This window comes from Elephas maximus, chromosome 16 (assembly GCF_024166365.1).
Source record: "Elephas maximus indicus isolate mEleMax1 chromosome 16, mEleMax1 primary haplotype, whole genome shotgun sequence".
In the NCBI taxonomy this organism is placed as follows: Eukaryota; Metazoa; Chordata; class Mammalia; order Proboscidea; family Elephantidae; genus Elephas; species Elephas maximus.
The window spans coordinates 17668719-17686060 of NC_064834.1; the positions used below are offsets into that span (position 1 = coordinate 17668719).

Sequence of the window (17342 nt, forward strand, 5' to 3'; positions counted from 1 at the left end):
CTAAAGTCTGGTTGGAGACAGAGGAAGGGATGCCCTTCCTAATGAATTAGAAAATTATCTGACTAGATTTTCAGTTAATACAGAGATCTTCTCACATTATAAAACATGCACTGTTTTGGAGAAAAAAACCCATAAGCGTATAAATCAAAATGTCCATAAGGCAAATTATCTTTAATGCTCTAGAAAAATAAGATTATTTAAGGAAACCCTGCTCATCAAAAAAAAAAAAAAAAAACAACCATTTTTTGAAATGTAATATCATTTTCTAATTTATAATAAAAGGTCCCTGGGTATCGCAAATGGTTTACATCTGACTAAAGGCTGGCAGTTCAAGCCCACTCAGAGACACTGAGGAAGAAAGACCTGGCAATCTGCTTCCATAAAGATTACAGCCAAGAAAACCCTTCGGAGCAGTTTTACTCCGTATGTAACACTTATCCTATCAACTCAATGGTAATGGGTTTAATTTATTATAATTAGGATTTTGGAATATATTTTTTCTTAATACAGGATTGGAAAAGTAAGTGATATAAATATCTGCCCATAGTCTCCATCAGACTTATTTGGGGGGGTCTGCCTCTGGCCTATAGGGTCGCTATGAGTCAGAATCAACTGGACGGCATTGGTTTTGGTTTTTTGGCCTGACACAGAAGAAAAACAAGCCCCAAAGAGCCTATCTCTGAGAGAAATGTCCTGAAAGTGACACAGATAGGGTTAACCGTGCTGGTGGCTGAACAAAAGAGCTTTTAAAAGATTACCATCTAGGAGTTGGGTAAACAGGAACCCACCCTGTCAACATAAGACAGGACTGGGGCAGCCCTTGAATTACTATCTCTTTCTTAGTATTTTTCTAGCCCTCTCCTTTGCAGGTTTCACATGCACAGAGTAACGGAGTGTGACTGCTGTATAATCTTCCTTAGCCCTCTGAAGATGGTGATGTAGGGCCAAAGATCAGTGTGCTTGTGCTGTATCCCATAATAAGTGATACCAAGGACTGTGGAGAGGACTCCATCTTGAATATCAGCAGGTTCCATCTTGGATTCCAGATGCCCCGGCAACCTAGTTAACATACACGGCCATTCTGAGAAGTACCCTCCCCTTGAAAGAACCCCACTAAACATTCATTACTGTATTGTCTCCACCAAACCCATATAAACCCTAGCCTTGCTTCCCTTTTGGAGTCAGTCTTTTGGAGCAGCTTAGATCTTCGCTGACTCCTTTTGCTTGACTCAAGCAAAATAAAGCTTGCTGAAGATAAAGTTCGTCTTTGGCTTGTATTCTTACTTGGGAAAAGACAAGGACCCTTTTTGTCAGATTGGCAATTGGTAACAAAAGGACTCTGAGCTCAGGCCTGGACCTTCCCAATGCTTACTTCTGCAGTCCTGGTGACCTGGGGCAGCTGGGCCAGAGGGGGACACAGCAAATTCTCCTTCACTGGGGACACTGAGAGTAACAAGTTACTTTCTGAGCCTTTACAGTGTGCCAGGCACTGTTCCAAGCCTGGCAAGTTTTTACTTATGTATAAGAAATTGGAATTTAAGGGGTATCTACTCCCAAGTCGCTGTAAGTCGAAATTGACTTGATGGCAATGGGTTTGGTCTGGACTTCCAAGTCCCACACCAAGCATTTGGAGTGTATCAACTCAATCATCCCAACAACCCCATGGAATAGTTACTGTTATCTTCATTTTCCAGATGAGAAACAGACTGCTTAAAAGTACCTTGCTCAATGTCATACACTGGATAGTGGAGGTGCTGGGAACCAAAGTCCTGCCGGCAGCCATTACTTATTCCTATTGCTGTCCAGTCCATTCTGACTCACAGCGACCCTATAGGACAGAGTAGAGCTGCCACGTAGAGTTTCCAAGGAGCGCCTGGTGGATTCCAACTGCCGGCCTTTTGGTTAGCCGTAGACGGGTATCAGTAAAAACAGCTTTGCTAAAACGGATCGAAAAATGCTGTAAGATCGCAGGCAGGGCCTGTCTGGGGAAGCTCGTGACTCATAATTGCCTTTTGAGATAAGGAACTTGTCTCCTGGAAAGGGTATGTGAGAGTCAAAGGTAAGTTCGCTGTGTGTGTCACAGTGGGAAGCTGTGGTCTACTCCTAGCTGATCCAAGCTGAGAACTTCCGCGTAACCCTCCCCTGTCAGAGCCCGAAAGCCCGCCGGCAAGGACTGGAGAAGAGTAGAGAGACAGCCGGCCGCCAGCCACGTGGCCCAACAGCAGAGCAACAAACGTTAGCCGCGGAGGCTGGCCGGAGGGGGCGGGGCTAGGGCTCGGCGACGCTCGGGCGGGCGGAGTGCGCCTGCGCACGGCGTGGGCTGGGCGGGGGTGGGTTGGGAACGCGAGCGCTAGCGGCGGTGAAGGCCGCTCCCCGCCCCGCCGGCCTGGCTAGTCCACGCAGTGCGCAGGCGCGGAGGTCTCTACTTGTCAGTCCGAGCCGCGTGCGTCTCTGTGGTCTGTGTCAGCGGCGGCGGCGGCGGCGGCTCGTCTCCGGTACCATGGACGCCTTCAGCAGAGAGGAGCGCGCCCCGCCCTTCACCCTCGAGTACCGGGTCTTCTTCAGTGAGTGTCCGCGGCCCGCGCCCCTCCCTCGCTCACCCGCCCATTCATTCCCGGGCCTCGCCTCCCGCCCGGGCGGCCCGGCCCTCACGGTTCTCATTCACCGCTCACGGGAGAGACGGCGTGGCTCGGCCTCGGCCATCCCTCTCCGCTGAAGAGCGATGGTCGCACGCCCGCTGCACCCGAGCCTGGGCCGGGCTGTCTGCAGGTGTGCGGCTGGGGCGGTGTCTGCTGGGAAAAGGAAACCACTGAGTCACTCTGGAAAGGTGCCTGGAGGTAAAATAATCTGCGTAAGAGGATTGCACAGTTTGGGGGGCCGGTGGTTTCCTAAAGACCTTAATACCTCCACCGTGGCTCAGATGGTCAGCGAGGAGCGGGATGAAATCCAACCCCGGGTTCTGCAGACGGGAAAATCGAGGCCCCGGTGCGGGGCTGTCAGTGCAGGCCCTGGGCCCTTTATTCCTCGGGGGCCCCGGGAGGTGCTGCTGTCCCTCCCGCGGGTTTTGCTGTAGGCAGGGTAGCATCGATGCTGGGAATGCGCCTTTTGATACAGAAAGCTGTTCGCCCTCAAGCAAGTGACGTCAGCCTGTAAGCACGAGTAAGAAAATGCCAAGTTTTTACCCTTGTGCAAGGAGCTGGCGTTTAAGGGGTACCCACACCAAGTCCCGCATCTTTACCGAGGGATCTGTAGGCTGAGGGCGTTCGGCTTTCCTGGAGGCACCATCTCTTGCCCTTGTACGTGGAGGAAAGCTACCTTGGGTTTATCTTTATCTTCTACCATCCAGGCTACAAGAAATGGATTGTTGGCGATAACGCAGGCGTTCATAAATGTGTGTCACCAAAGGCATTTCTGTGTTAACTTTTTTACGACTTTATTATGGAAGGAAATAGGCAGGTGCTGCGAACCCGGTGAGGGCTGGGAAGGGAGGAATAGAGAGGACGAATAGGAAGACTGAAAGAATTGAACAAAGAAAGCCCCTAGCAAAAAGCAGCCTGGTGTGAGTGGGAGGAAAAGGAAAGTGAAGCCTAGAGTTTACACATCTAGCTGAAGGTTAAACCACCATGTAAAATCCAGGAAGGGTGGGACTCCCCACTTTAATTTCGAAATTAAGCACCAAGGGCAGTGCAGAGACTTTTGATTAACAACTCACTGGACCATTTTTCTGTAGTTAGTGTTGACTCCAGAATTTCTCTAAGGAGAGGCGCTTAGAGAGGTGACTCTCTGGTTTGAAGTTGGTGGGATGATCTGGGTAACTGTCTTCAAGCTATTTTTGGAGAACAAATAGTTCATCTTTTACTTAGATTTTTTTACATAGTAATACTTTTTACTAAGATTATATACTGACAGCAAGTCTTTTTCTTATTTTTATTTTACTTTAGATGCAGGTTTACCGAACTAGCTTCTCATTAAACAATACACATACTGTTTTGTGACATTGGCTAACAACCTCATGACAGGTCCACACTTTCCCTTCTCAACCTTAGTTTCCCCATTACCAGCTTTGCTGTCGCCTCCTGCCTTCCAGTCCCTGCACCCGGGCTGGTGTGGCCCTTTAGTCTCATTTTGTTTAATGGGCCTGTCCAATCTTTGGCTGAAGGGTGAACCTCAGGAGTGGCTTCATTACTGAGTTGATAGGGTGTCTGGGGGCCATATTCTCAGAGTTTCTCCAGTCTCTGTCAGGACAGCAAGTCTGGTCTTCTGTTTTGAGTTAGAATTTTGTTCTACCTTTTTCTCCAGGGACCCTCTATTGTGATCCCTGTCAGAGCAGTCGGTGGTGGTAGCTGGGCACCATCTAGTTATACTGGACTCAGTCTAGTGGAGGCCGTGGTAGATGTGGTCCATTAGTCCTTTGGGCTAATCTTTCTCTTGTGTCTTTAGTTTTCGTCATTATTCCTTGCTCCCAAAGGGGTGAGACCACTGGAGTATCCTAGATGGCTGCTCATAGGCTTTTAAGACCCCAGACACTACTTACCACAGTAGAATGTAGAACATTTTCTTAATAAACTCTGTAATGCCAATTGAGCTACTAGATGTTTCCCGAGACCACAGTCTCCACAACCCTCAGCCCAGCAGTTCAGTCCCTCAGGGAGTTTGGGTGTATCCATCGAGCTTCCATGATCTTGCCTTGTACAAGTTGTGCTGACTCCTCCAGTATTGTGTACACTTATCTATTGTCTATTTAGTGTTTTTCTATTCCTACACCTCCCCTCCCTTTTAACTATCAAAGGTTGTTTCTTTTTGTGTATAAACCTTTTCATGAGTTTTTACAGTAGTGGCCTTATACAATTTTTGTCCTTTTGTGATTCACTTATTTCACGTAGCATAATGCCCTCCAGATTCATCCATGTTACGAGATGCTTCACAGATTCATTGTCGTTCTTTATCATTGTGTAATACTGCATTGTGTATATGTACCACACTTTGTTTATCCATTCACCTGTTGATGGGGAACTAGGTTGTTTGCTTCCTTTTGCTTTTGTGAACAATGCTGCAGTGGACATTGGTGTGCATATGTCTATTCATGTGACGACTCTTATTTTTCTAGGATATATTTCTAGGAGTGGGAATGCTGGATCATATGGTATTTCCATTTCTAGCTTCCTAAGGAAGCGCCATATCATTTTCCAAAATGGTTATATCTTTTTGGATTCCCGCCAGCAGTGCATAAGAGTTCTCCCTGCAGCCTCTCCAACATTTATTATTTCCTGCTTTTTTGATTTGTGTCAGTAATGGGGGTGGTGGGTGAGATTTTGATTTGCATTTCTCTAATGCCTTTTTTGTGATGGCAATCCGTTGGCCATGTCTTTGGTGAAGTGTCTGTTCATTTCCTTTGCCCATTTTTTAATTGGATTACTTGTCTTTTTGTTGTAGAGGTATTGGATTTTCTTGTAGATTTTAGAGATTAGACCTTTGTCCGATTCGTAATAGCTAATTTTTTCCCCAGTCTATAGGATCTCTTTTAACTCTTTTGGTGAAGTCTTTTGATGAGCGTAAATGTTTAATTTTTAGAAGATTCCAGTTATCTAGCTTATCTTCTAGAGTTTGTGTGTTGTTGGTTGTGGTTTGTATCCTGTTAATGGTGTGTATTAGGGCCTCTAATGTTGATCCTATTTTTTCTCCTATGAACTCCATAGTTTTTGGCTTTATATTCAGGTCTTCTATCCATTTTGCATTAGTTTTTGTATGTGGCATGAGGTATGGGTCCTGTGTCAAATTTTTGTAGATGAACATCCCATTTCACCAGCACCGTTTGTTAAAAAGACTGTCTTTTCCCCATTTGATGGACTTTGGGCCCTTGTCAAAGACAGGTTACCGTAGGTGGATGGATTTACCTCTGGGTTCTCAATTCTGTTCCATTGATCAATGTATCTGTAGTTGTTCCAGCACGAGGCTGTTTTTGACTACCGTAGCTGTATAGTAGGTTCTGAGCTGACAGCGAGTAATTGATGGCCATTAATGGGAGACCAAAGCCACTCCTTGACTTTGGCAGTGGCTAAAGTAACTGTTTTTATCAAATGAACTCTGTAAAACCAAAAAAAAAAAAAACCAAACCCATGGCCAAGGAGTTGATTCCGACTCATAGCAACCCTATAGGACAGAGTAGAACTGCCCCATAGTTTCCAAGAAGCACCTGGTGGATTTGAACTGCTTACCGTTTGGTTAGCAGCTGTAGTACTTAACCACTACACCACCAAAGTTTCCTTGGAACTCTTTGGAATTTAACAAATACCAATAATTAGCACCAGTTATATAATTATGCGATTTTTTTTTTTTTTTTAAGGTTTGTTTTTTGTTTTTTTAGTCCTTAGGTTTCTTAGCATTTTTCCCAATAGGAGAAGTAAGATTTTGTTACCTCTATAATGTACATTTGCCATCTTCTTTACATCTGGTAATGAGTTGGACCACGAAGTCAAAATTGGTTCTGAAGGGACCTTATGGGATTGGAGATGCTCCTTGTTCAGCTTTTCCTGTTCCACTATGGTTTTGAAATTAGAAGGGCTGCAGTGTGGACTTGGCCTTTAGATTTCCTGAAGAAAAGTGAGGAAGTTTTAAACTTACTTCTTTGAATATGGTAGTTAGGTTTGTAGAATATAGACATGACCTGTGAAAGTGTTGTTGCAACTTGATTATCTTTAAGAAAAATCATAATCTAAGATGGCTCTGTCTTCCTGGGACATCACCGAAAGCAACACAGTTTATAATTTAGGACATTGGTCCCCTCTTTTCTCACTAAGTAGTTCATAATAGTTCTGTACACTGCGAACTGATGTAAGATTAATATAACACAATGTGATCATCTTTTGTGTACCAGGCACTGCTAGGCTCTGGGGATACAAAGATTTGTAAGTCGGTCTCTGCCCTCATTATAGGGGTAAGTACTTGTGAGATGCTTAAGGAGCACACAGGATGAGAGCTCAACCCAGCCTTAAAGGGAGGTCAGGAAATGTGGAGTATACAGCCAGTTTTTCTGGTGTGGGAATAAAATCTTAGTATAAAAATGTACTTCACGCACCTGGAAATATAATTAACCACAGTAATAATATTTTCTAATTTATTTTACAGAAAACGAAAAAGGACAGTACATATCTCCATTTCATGATATTCCAATTTATGCCAAGAAGGTAAGGCATCATGGTCTTTTGGACACTCTCTTTACCTAGTTCAGTTAGCTCCACTTAGGGATTTTTCTATATGTATCTTAACGAGTGTTTTAAAGGCCTCGTCATGCTGTGAGTTAAAGATGCATTGATTAAATAAGAAGGCAGTCTTAAAACCAGATTATTCAGTTTAAAAAGCAGCTATAAATAGGGGACGGTGTAGAGGAATAGAAGTAAAATGTTTTTAAGCTGTCTGGTTGAGAAAAAAAGTCACATTGGTCTTTTCTTGTATGTGTTTTTAGAACTAAAATCTTAGATTTCATTAAGATCCAAAAAATAAACCCTTTGCCATTGAGTCCAATTCCCACTCATAGTGACCCTGTAAAACTGCCCCATTGGGTTTCCAAGGCTATAAATCTTTATGGAAGCAGGGTCTCCAAGGCTGTGAATCTTCACAGAAGCAGACTGCTACATCTTTGTCCCACAGAGTGCCTGTTGACCTTTCAGTTAGTAGCCGAGCACTAAAGAGTTCTTTAAAAAAAGCATATAGCTTTTTTAGCGTCCTTCCTAATGGGAAAATTGTACTGTATTTAGGAACTGACCCAAGGACATATGTTTAATTCGTTTTTACGTATTTAAAAAATGGTTTCATTCAGTCAGGAAGCTTGATTCACAGTGCGTGCAAAGTTTTTCCAGCCGTAAAAGCTACATACGTTTTTGACGTTCCTTAGCTGGGTGCCGGTACATAATGCACGTGAACATCACATTCCAGGGCACATCCAGGATAGTACTGAAGATGAAATTTTATCCTTGTACGTGCTGAGTCTTACTACGTTCCTGGGCTTGACTATGAGATAGAAGTAGGCAGATCCGTTTTATATCTACCAGGAAGTTTGCTGCAGTTTGTGCTGACACCTGGACGTTGGCAGAGAATCCAGCCTGTGTGTTGCTTCAGAGGAGCCTGCCTGAGCTGGATTCCATCTGGAGGCAGTGGCGTCAACAGCCCAAGGCCAATTACGTGCCACAGATACAGGAGGGACCTCTCATTGGCATGTGTACTCTTGTGGGATTCTCAAAGTTGCATTTATTCAGAAACTCTAATTTGTTACATCTGCTTTCCTGGGAGTTGGTATAAACTGCAGGATCCTTCCCCTCCTCTTGAATTGCCATCATTTGATTGGTTTGAATTGTCTGTTTGTTGTCTAATAGTATGTATTTCAAAATACTTTACAGTAACACCTCAAACTATTTTGAGTAATGAAGAGGTCTGAAATGATGAGCCTAAGTTTATTGGTCGTACCTTGGCATACAGACCTGCTAAAAAAAGAAAGCATTTTCTTGATATATAGCTGTTTTGGGGAGTTCAAAACTGATTGGACAATATTCTAGCCCAGGACCAGAATGATGATAGCAGTGTGGTGCCTAATCTTACTGCTGCTCCAAACTACCCCGAAATAGGAAACAGGTTATACGTTGGTGTTGTGTAAAACTCACCGAGATGACTCTGTGGCACTGCGAAGCCTTATTTGGACTGATTTTTGCCTGTAATCCGGGATTACTCTGTTGAAGACTTCGGCTTTCTACCACCCTGTGCTGGCTTTGAGTCCCTGGGTAGCGTAAATGGTTGATGCACTTGGCTGCTAATCAAAAGCTTGGTGGTTTAAGTCTACCCCGAGGTGCCTCGGAAGAAAGGCCTGGTGATCTACTTCCTAAAAATCAGCCATTGAAAACCTTACGCGACACAGTTCTACTCTGACACGCACGGGGTCGCCATTAGTTGAAATTGACTCGATGGCCACTGGGCTGACTTGAAAGCACAAGCTTTTGAGATAACTGTGGGTCCCACCAGTGGTGCAGGCCTCAGCAAACCACAGCACTTCTGACTGCTGCCTGAGAAGCAGGAAAAGGTTCTTCTGTTTTTAAGGAAGTTTGGTATGTACCAAACATAAACAAAAGTGTGGTAGACAGAAATTCTTTTGGATGATAGCCTAAATAAAAGATCTGATTAATTCAGTTGGTTACAGAAGAGTGTGAGATATGTATTTTAATTCCAGTGTGATTAAGTTTACATAAATACCTTTTTGTATGTATGGCCATAGACTTTATCCCTCACATGATCAGTCGTCTGAGGGATGATAATGAGAGAATGTCATTACCAAGTGAGAATGTACCTTGAACATAGAATAAATGTTCAAGAGCTTATATCCTCCTCCACGTTAGGACCTTTGAATGTGGACAGTGTTTGTTTTGGTATCTGCCCTTAGATAATACATCCAACCAGATTTAGAAATTCTTGTGACTGATGTATCCTGCTTGGATTATTTCCAAATCCACTGGGTACAACAAGCCAAAAGCAAGCACTCCCTGGAATTTTTAAAAAATTGTACGGATTACCTTTGTTCTAGGTCTATTTGGGACCAAATATAGAAGCACCTATAGCTCAGACTGTCTTCTGACATAGAGCTTCTGAGGTACTGGAAATTTTTAAAATCCAGAACATGGTTAGCATAAGCGGCGTGAGACACCGGGTAGATGAAAGCATTACCTAACTCTTAAAGTGCTCAAGTATCACGACATGATGTTTTCACTTACAAGTTTGATATTTGTCTGTTCATGTTAAAAACTAGCTTTGACGATGTAGGCTTCTGTTTGTTTTACAGATGACTGTGGGAAGCATGTGTAAATATGGGACTCTCTTAAAAGAAAGTCCTTTTCTCTCCTAAAAGAAAGTCAAGCTTCTAATCAAATAGATTGATGCTCCAGAAACTTAACAGATTATTTTCTGCAGCTATGTGTTTTCTTCAGTTTTTATTTTATTTTATTGTACTTTAGATGTGCAAATTCATTTCTCTATAAACAGTTAATACACATATTGGTTTGTGACATTGGTCCCCAACTCCATGACATGTCAACACTCTTACCTTCTCAAACTTGGGTTGCCCATTACTAGCTTTCCTGTCCCCTCCTGCCTTTTCGTCCTTATCCCTAGGCTGGCGTGCCCATTATTCTCATTTTGTTTTATGGGCCTGTCTAATCTTTGGCTGGAAACTCTGGTGGTGTGGTGGTTAAGAGCTATGCCTGCTAACCAAAATGTCGGCAGTTTGAATCCACCAGGTGCTCCATGGAAACTCTCTGGGGCAGTTCTACTCAGTTCCATAGGGTCGCTGTGAGTCGGAATCGACTAGACAGCAGCGGGTTTGGTTTTTTTTTTTTGTTAATCTTTGGCTGAAGGGTGAACCTCAGGAGTGATTTCAGTACTGAGTTAAAAGGGTGTCCGGGGAGCATACTCTCAGGGTTTAACTTTTTTAGATACCTCACGGTGCCTGAATCTTTTAGAAAAGCTATACTACTTAAGTGGATGCTTTTCAGATCGCTTACTTCCATATGGGGTTTGCTTTGTTTTGAATCTTCTATTTCTTTTTATAGATAGTTCAATAAATGGAAGTTTTAAAAATCCCACAGAATTAATAATATAAAGACTATCTTCCCCAATTTTCTGTGTATAGAATGTTTGAGTTTTCTGAATTTTTTTTCTTTATCATTTGGTTTGGTGCTTTCCAAACCAAAGTTACAATTGGGAACATAGATAAAAACTGATTAACAACAAAAGATAATGTTGTGATATTACATATGCAGCCGCAATGCCTGGTTTGTAGTAAAATCACAATACACAGTAACCAAAAAAACTAAAAATAGGATGATCTTGACCACAATGCCTAGTTATTTCTGCAGCCTTTTAAAACTATTTTGTAAAGATCACTGAACTAGGATTAAGAAATTTTAGTCCTAGTTTGCTACTAACTGGCTTTGTGACATTGAGCTAGTTACTGGATTAAGCCCTGTTGGTCTTTGTTGTTGTTGTGTGTTGTCAAGTTGATTCCGAGAAGAAAATCCTTTCTGCCACCACTGATTTTCTTCAAATTTTATTGCAAAACAGAAAAATAAAAGAAAGAGATGGTGAGAATAGAGGTTTTTTTTTTTTTTAATTTCTTTCTAAGCCTGGTTATTTACTTGGTTTCTCAGGTTATCTAGAGAAGCACCTGGTAGGTCAACTTGAAAATGCTAATTTAAACCACTTACGTGATTCTGCAATACCGCACATCATGTTTACTGGGCTTCAGGTCCCATGTTGGAAACAGATCACCAATCAGAAGGTGTTCATAAGCCTCCCAATAAAGACACGTTTACTGTGCTACTAAGATTTCAGAGATTGGATGTAATTAAATTGAAAGTATGTTTCCTACCAGAAGCCGTAGCTTATTCACTAGTAAATGACTTGCCGGACTACTGACTTTTCCTACAAGAACACTAACCAGTTTGGAGATGAGACCTATAGTCACTGTAAAACAAAACAAAAAAAAACCCAAACCTGTTGCTGTCGAGTCAATTCCAACTCATAGCGACTATGTAGGATAGAGGAGAACTGCCCCATAAGGTTTTCAAGGAGCGGCTGATGGCTTCGAACTGCTGACCTGTTGGTTAGTAGCTGAATGCTTAACCACTGCACCACCAAGGCACCATACTATGATATTCCCAGTTAAGCCTATGCTAAGTTTTTTTTTTGAGATATAGGTCGTATTTCTTCTCTTTAAAACAATTTTTTGTTTAATGGAATGATATAATTTAGACTTGTTAAATTTCCAATTTCCTTTGAATCTGAACATCTTTAACACTCTTGACTGCCTGATGAAATGATTGGAAATCTGGGAAGTGAGACCAACTGTTAGGTTCTGACTTTGGGAAATCAAAGCTAAAGCCTTTTCCCCTGCCACTCACAGGCTTATGAGAATCGTGCCTCTAGGGATGCTAACCTCTTTCTTCCTTTCTCTAAAACTGTGAACAGGGAGCTCAAGGCTTTGATGCTAGAGCAAGGATTTGAGATCCAAGTCATGGTAGAAGTGGAGAACAGGTTTGAAAAATTCTGACAATATCATTAAGACAATAAATCCAGGATTGAAGAAAGTAATAGTTGAAACCAGTTGAGATTAAAGAAAGAAGGTGTGAATTTGTACTTCCTGGTGCTGTTTCTTAAAATCTTGTCTCAGCATTTTTAAGTGTATAAACCCTGGGAGTATTAGAGTATGTAATGTTTTCTCAGTAAAAGTTTTATAGCAATGAAGTAATTGATTGAATTTTTCATGTCAGTTGCCCTGAAAATCCAATGTGTCACTGTTCACCTAGTGGCAACTCCCTAAACTGTAGCCATGGTGTCTTGGAAGAAGTAAACTGTTCTCAAACACTTTTTTTTCTTTAGTAAACTCTTCTTCAGTAGTAAGTCCTGTTAAAGGAAGTCTGAGGAACCTCCTTTTTTTTACATCAAAATATTTGAAAACATCCTCTTATGATAGTAATTGATGGGGAAAAAAATAAGTAAAAAATACAAATTCATAGTTTTTAGAAAAAGTACAGCAATTTGAAAATGTGCCAAACATCTATTTTATAGACAAGTCACCCCCAGGGGTTTATGGACCCCAAGCTGTAGCCTGAAGCCTCCCAGCTGAAAGTACCTGGTTTGGAAATTCAACTCTGAAGGAGTTAAAAGAAGATTTAATTTGTTCAGTGCTAGTCTTCAGGCCTAGAAAAGTATCTGGTTCATAGTGGGTGGGCTTAACAAATACTTGTTGAAAACGTGAATAAATTAGCTCCGCAGCCCTGGCCGGCTATCTCCGCAGCCCTGGCCGGCTACCAGCGGTTGCTGTCCATCATTTCTGACTCACGGCGTCCCCGTGTGTGTCAGAGGAGGCTGTGCTCCACAGAGTTTTCAGGGCTAATTTTTGATAGTAGATTGATACCAGACCTTTCTTCCAAGGCACCTCTGGGTAGACGCCACCTCCAACCTTTCAGTTAGTAGCTGAGCATTTTAACTGTCTGCACTACCCAGCCACTCGCCTTGCAGGGTACTCTGCTATTTTTGGCATAGCTAATTTCTAAACAGCAAACCTTCAGGCTTTTGGAGATCTTTTCACAGTAAAATTAGCTTACCATTTTCTGAAAGATGTTTTTTCCCTGTTTTTTTTTTTTGCCTCTCATTAGTTATATAGATTTGTAATATTAAATAATGTTGTTAGGAGGATCTATGGACCCCTGGTAGTACAGTGGTTAAGAGCTTGGCTGCTAACCAAAAGGTCGGCAGTTGGAATCTACCAGGCGCTCCTTGGAAACTCTATGGGGCAGTTCTACTCTGTCCTATAGGGTCTCTATGAGTCGGAATCAACTTGAGGTCAAGGGGTTTTTTGGTGAGACTCTCTAGGAAACCCTGGTGGCATAGTGGTTAAGAGCTCCGGCTGCTTAACCAAAACGTTGGCAGTTCGAATCCACCAGGCGCTCCTTGGTAAACCCTATAGGGCAGTTCTACTCTGTCCTGTAGGGAATCCACTCAACCGCAGCGGGTTTGGTTTTGGTTTTGCAGATATTTACTTTGACGTAGTAACAGCGCCATCTTGTGAACTTTTAGGATATTACTGCTGAAAACTTTTCAAGCCTTGACCTGTTCTTGTATCATAGACACACAAATCTTTTTAATACCTGAGAAGTGGTACTAGATAGACACAGTTCTTGAAAATTTATAGTGGGTAGAATGATATTTAATCAGAGACTGGATCTGAGGTTTCCTAGCCATGAACATTTTCTAAACCGTCCTGTTATCTCTTCAAAGGTACAGAGCGTTTTCTTCAGTCTTGGGTTTAAGTAGTACGACTATTCTTTGTCATTTTTATGTTGCATCAAATAGGCATCAGGAGACTTGGGATGGAAACTCATTGAATGCTTTAGTCTCTCTCGGTTTGACCAAGAACTGAAATAAGTGACAGCAGTTTTATACTCTTGATTCTAAACCTGTGTAGCTTTTCTGCTTGGTTAAAAGTAGCAGCAAGGCAATTATTGGTGTGAATCCTTTGCCTTATTCCCTTGTGTCTTATCAGCCTCTGTTTTTTGATACAAAGTAGAGATAATGCTAAAAACTTACATAGCTAAGCAATTTTCATTTTAAATCAACTTTTTTAAATACATATTTTTATAAAGGAGTAATTGCTTATTTAGCTTCATTTGTGGAAACCCTGGTGGTGCAGTGGTTAAGTGCCCTGGCTGCTAACCAAAGAAGTCAGCAGGTCGAATCTGCCAGGCGCTCCTGGGAAACTCTATGGGGCAGTTCTACTCTGTCCTGTAGGGTCGCTATGATTCAGAATTGACTTGACGGCACTGGGTTTGGTGTTTTTTTTTTTTTTTTTTGGTGCCCTTTATAGAAGGCTGTAAACTGACAAACTGTATTTAAAGTTTTATTCCTTGGTAAAAATAATATTCCGATCTTATTTAAAGCTCAGTTTTCATTAGAAAATGTATCTTATTATTTGACTCCAGTGTGCAAAATAAGATGACAAAATGTGACTTTTTCCTGTGTTTTTAAGCAGTAAGCATCTGGGAATTTTCCCCTATGAATGTATCATCCACTTTAAAGTGGTCAATTTAGGTTGTAAACGAATTACAATAGAACTGCCATTTGGTTGAAATCTTTTTGGGACATATGTTCTTTTATCTTCAGTGTCAAACTTTGTATCTTTTTTAGGAGGGCTTGATTTTTAAAAATAGCCAAACCTGGAGAATTATGTGGGTAATTGGGCCGATGAGTTTTGTTTGAGACTAAAACTAAAGTATGACAAAATAATTAGGCTGATTTGGGGGTTGTCTTATAAACTGCCTCTGAAATAGAACCCCCAACACCATTTTTAAGTAATTGCAGTATCACTCAATGAATAGCCTTTGGTGATGATTGCTTTGAAGATGAGATACAAGCTCTGCTTGCTTTAAAACAAGTTACTTTCCTTTATGGAAATACCCTTTCCACCCCCCCCAATATTTTATTGTGAAAATTTTAAAACATACAGAAAAGTTAAAAGAATTTACAGTGAATACCTATACACCTACCCCTTTGAATCTGTAATTAATATTTGGCTATATTTGTTTTATTATATACCCTCCATCCATCAGTCTATCTTATTTTTTGAAGGATTCTGTTGAAAGTCCATTAACTTTAAAAATCTATCCAAAATTTTGGTACAACGAACGGTTTAAGCTTTGGCAGAAACAGAGTGTGCTCATTGAGATAAGACAACAGATGAGCTCCTGTGACCATCTCACCTTCTCTTTGTTTTTCCAGGATGTGTTCCACATGGTAGTTGAAGTACCACGATGGTCTAATGCAAAAATGGAGGTAATATTTTGCCTTATGTTGATAGTGAAACTTAGCACATCAGTTTTGTTCAAGCCATGCTGATTTACACTGATTTAAACATCTAAACTCTAAGGTTACCCTTTGTCTAGTCCTATTTATTTTACAGTTGTATTTCTCATTACCTACCTGTCTACGCTCTGTGCTACAGCTCCCCTCAGCCACTTACTGTTTGCAAATATGCCACAGACTTTCCTTCCCCACCCCTTTGCTCCCGACATTCCCACAGCCTAGGAATTACCTTTTCCTCCCGTCATGTTCTGTCAGTCATTGACTTAGTCACCCCAGCACAAGTAATCTCATTGGAATTTCTGTTGCACTTTGTTAGTATCCTCCTAATGACTCCTAACACATTTGGCTTTTTGTTACAGGTATTTATTACATGTTTTATATCACTTAATTAAGCTTTTTGACAGTAACCACATTTTGCATGTAATAAACACAAAAAATACTTGAGTATTTTTAAATGCTTTAAAGGAAAGCTGAAATTGGAGAACACTTATTTTGCCCTTTTAATACAGCCTTCTAATTTCTCAAATGTTAGGACTCATTCCAGCTGATTTGAGTTTTTACTTTGTGGAGTTGATAAATGTTATTTTTCCCTTCTTGATAGTTCTTGTATACCTCAAGTAAGCTTTTCACTCAATGGCAGATTATGAAGTAACTTTTAAATTATAATCTAAAGTATATCATTAAAATTTTAGATTCAAATTATAAAAAGCTAGGAGTAAAATATACCATTAAAGTGGAATTAGTGGGCATGCAAACCCTAATTCACCTCCCCAAATTCTTACCTGGATAGTATTGCACAGCCAGATAGATGACAGTTTGAAATTTTTAATTTCAGATTGCTACAAAGGACCCTTTAAACCCAATTAAACAAGATGTGAAAAAAGGAAAACTCCGCTATGTTGCAAATTTGTTCCCTTATAAAGGATACATCTGGAACTATGGTGCCATCCCTCAGGTATGTCTCCCTGCAATTGCTGAAAGTGGACTTTTAGCTTACCGCGAATTAACTTGCTGCTCTTAGCTAAAGAGATTTAAACACCTTCAGAAAGCTTTTGTCAGAGTAGATTTTACAGTTAACGTAAGGGGTAATCAACCAATTGTAATACTTTATTGAATCACTTATTTTCAAGATAAACTGAAAGGTAAATATATAATGTTTAATTTCAGATTTGAAAGTTTATTTTTTATGAAATATTTATTTTTCTGTATGGACTGATTGTAAATTATATAAAATCTTTCTTTACATATTGAGTCTAGTAAGTAGAGATAGTGTAGGGTAGTCATTAGAGCACTGATGTTTGACACCAGACAAACCAGGGTTCAAATCCCAAGTGTTCCACTTCCTACCTTAGCTAACTTGTCTCAGTTTCCTCCTTCCTGAGACAGGGATATTAAAAGCACTTAGCTCATGTGGTTACTGTGAGGAATAAAGCACCTAGTATCTGGCACATGTGAGGAGCCCTGGTGGCGCAGTGATTGAGCGCTACAGCTGCTAGCCTAAAGGTCTGCAGTTTGAATCTACCAGCTGCTCCTTGGAAACCTTATGGGGCAGTTCTGCTCTGTCCTATAGGGTCACTATGAGTCAAAATCGACTTGATGGCAGTGGAATCGGGCACATGTAAATTCTCCTAGCTCTTGACTTTTATGTTTAAGAGTCTTGATTCCTGTTTTGAGTCAATCTCTTCGTAGTAGAGTAATGATAAGATTCTGTTTTCCTAAACAGTCAACTCTTGGCGGGGGGGAAACATCTTGTTTACCAGTTTTTCCCCATTACAATGCCAGTATGTAATAGGTTCTTATTGAGTATTAGAATGAAGAGTCACTAGGACGACTCCTGCTATGAGCAAATGAGATTCTGGTTTGACGAGGCTAATGCTGTGGCACTTAAGATTTTTACATGTAATATGCCATTTAGATTTTCCCTGCTGATTCTGAGAAATGATTTG

The 17342-nt window shown here is 41.2% G+C and overlaps 1 protein-coding gene across 2 annotated transcripts in view; it reads left to right on the plus strand.

Moving 5' to 3' along the window:
• The first annotated feature begins 2371 nt into the window (after positions 1-2371).
• PPA1 (inorganic pyrophosphatase 1) overlaps positions 2372-17342 on the plus strand; it is a 31328-nt gene continuing 16357 nt past the window's right edge. Inside the window, exons 1-4 of one of the 2 annotated variants that reach the window (XM_049855823.1) lie at positions 2372-2564; positions 7126-7184; positions 15313-15366; positions 16232-16351. In XM_049855823.1, coding sequence (XP_049711780.1) covers positions 2501-2564; positions 7126-7184; positions 15313-15366; positions 16232-16351 — 297 coding nt within the window. In that variant the 5' untranslated portion in view covers positions 2372-2500. Of the gene's footprint in view, positions 2565-2614; positions 2838-7125; positions 7185-15312; positions 15367-16231; positions 16352-17342 lie in introns of those variants that run through there. The other variant, XM_049855822.1, reaches the window with a different exon arrangement.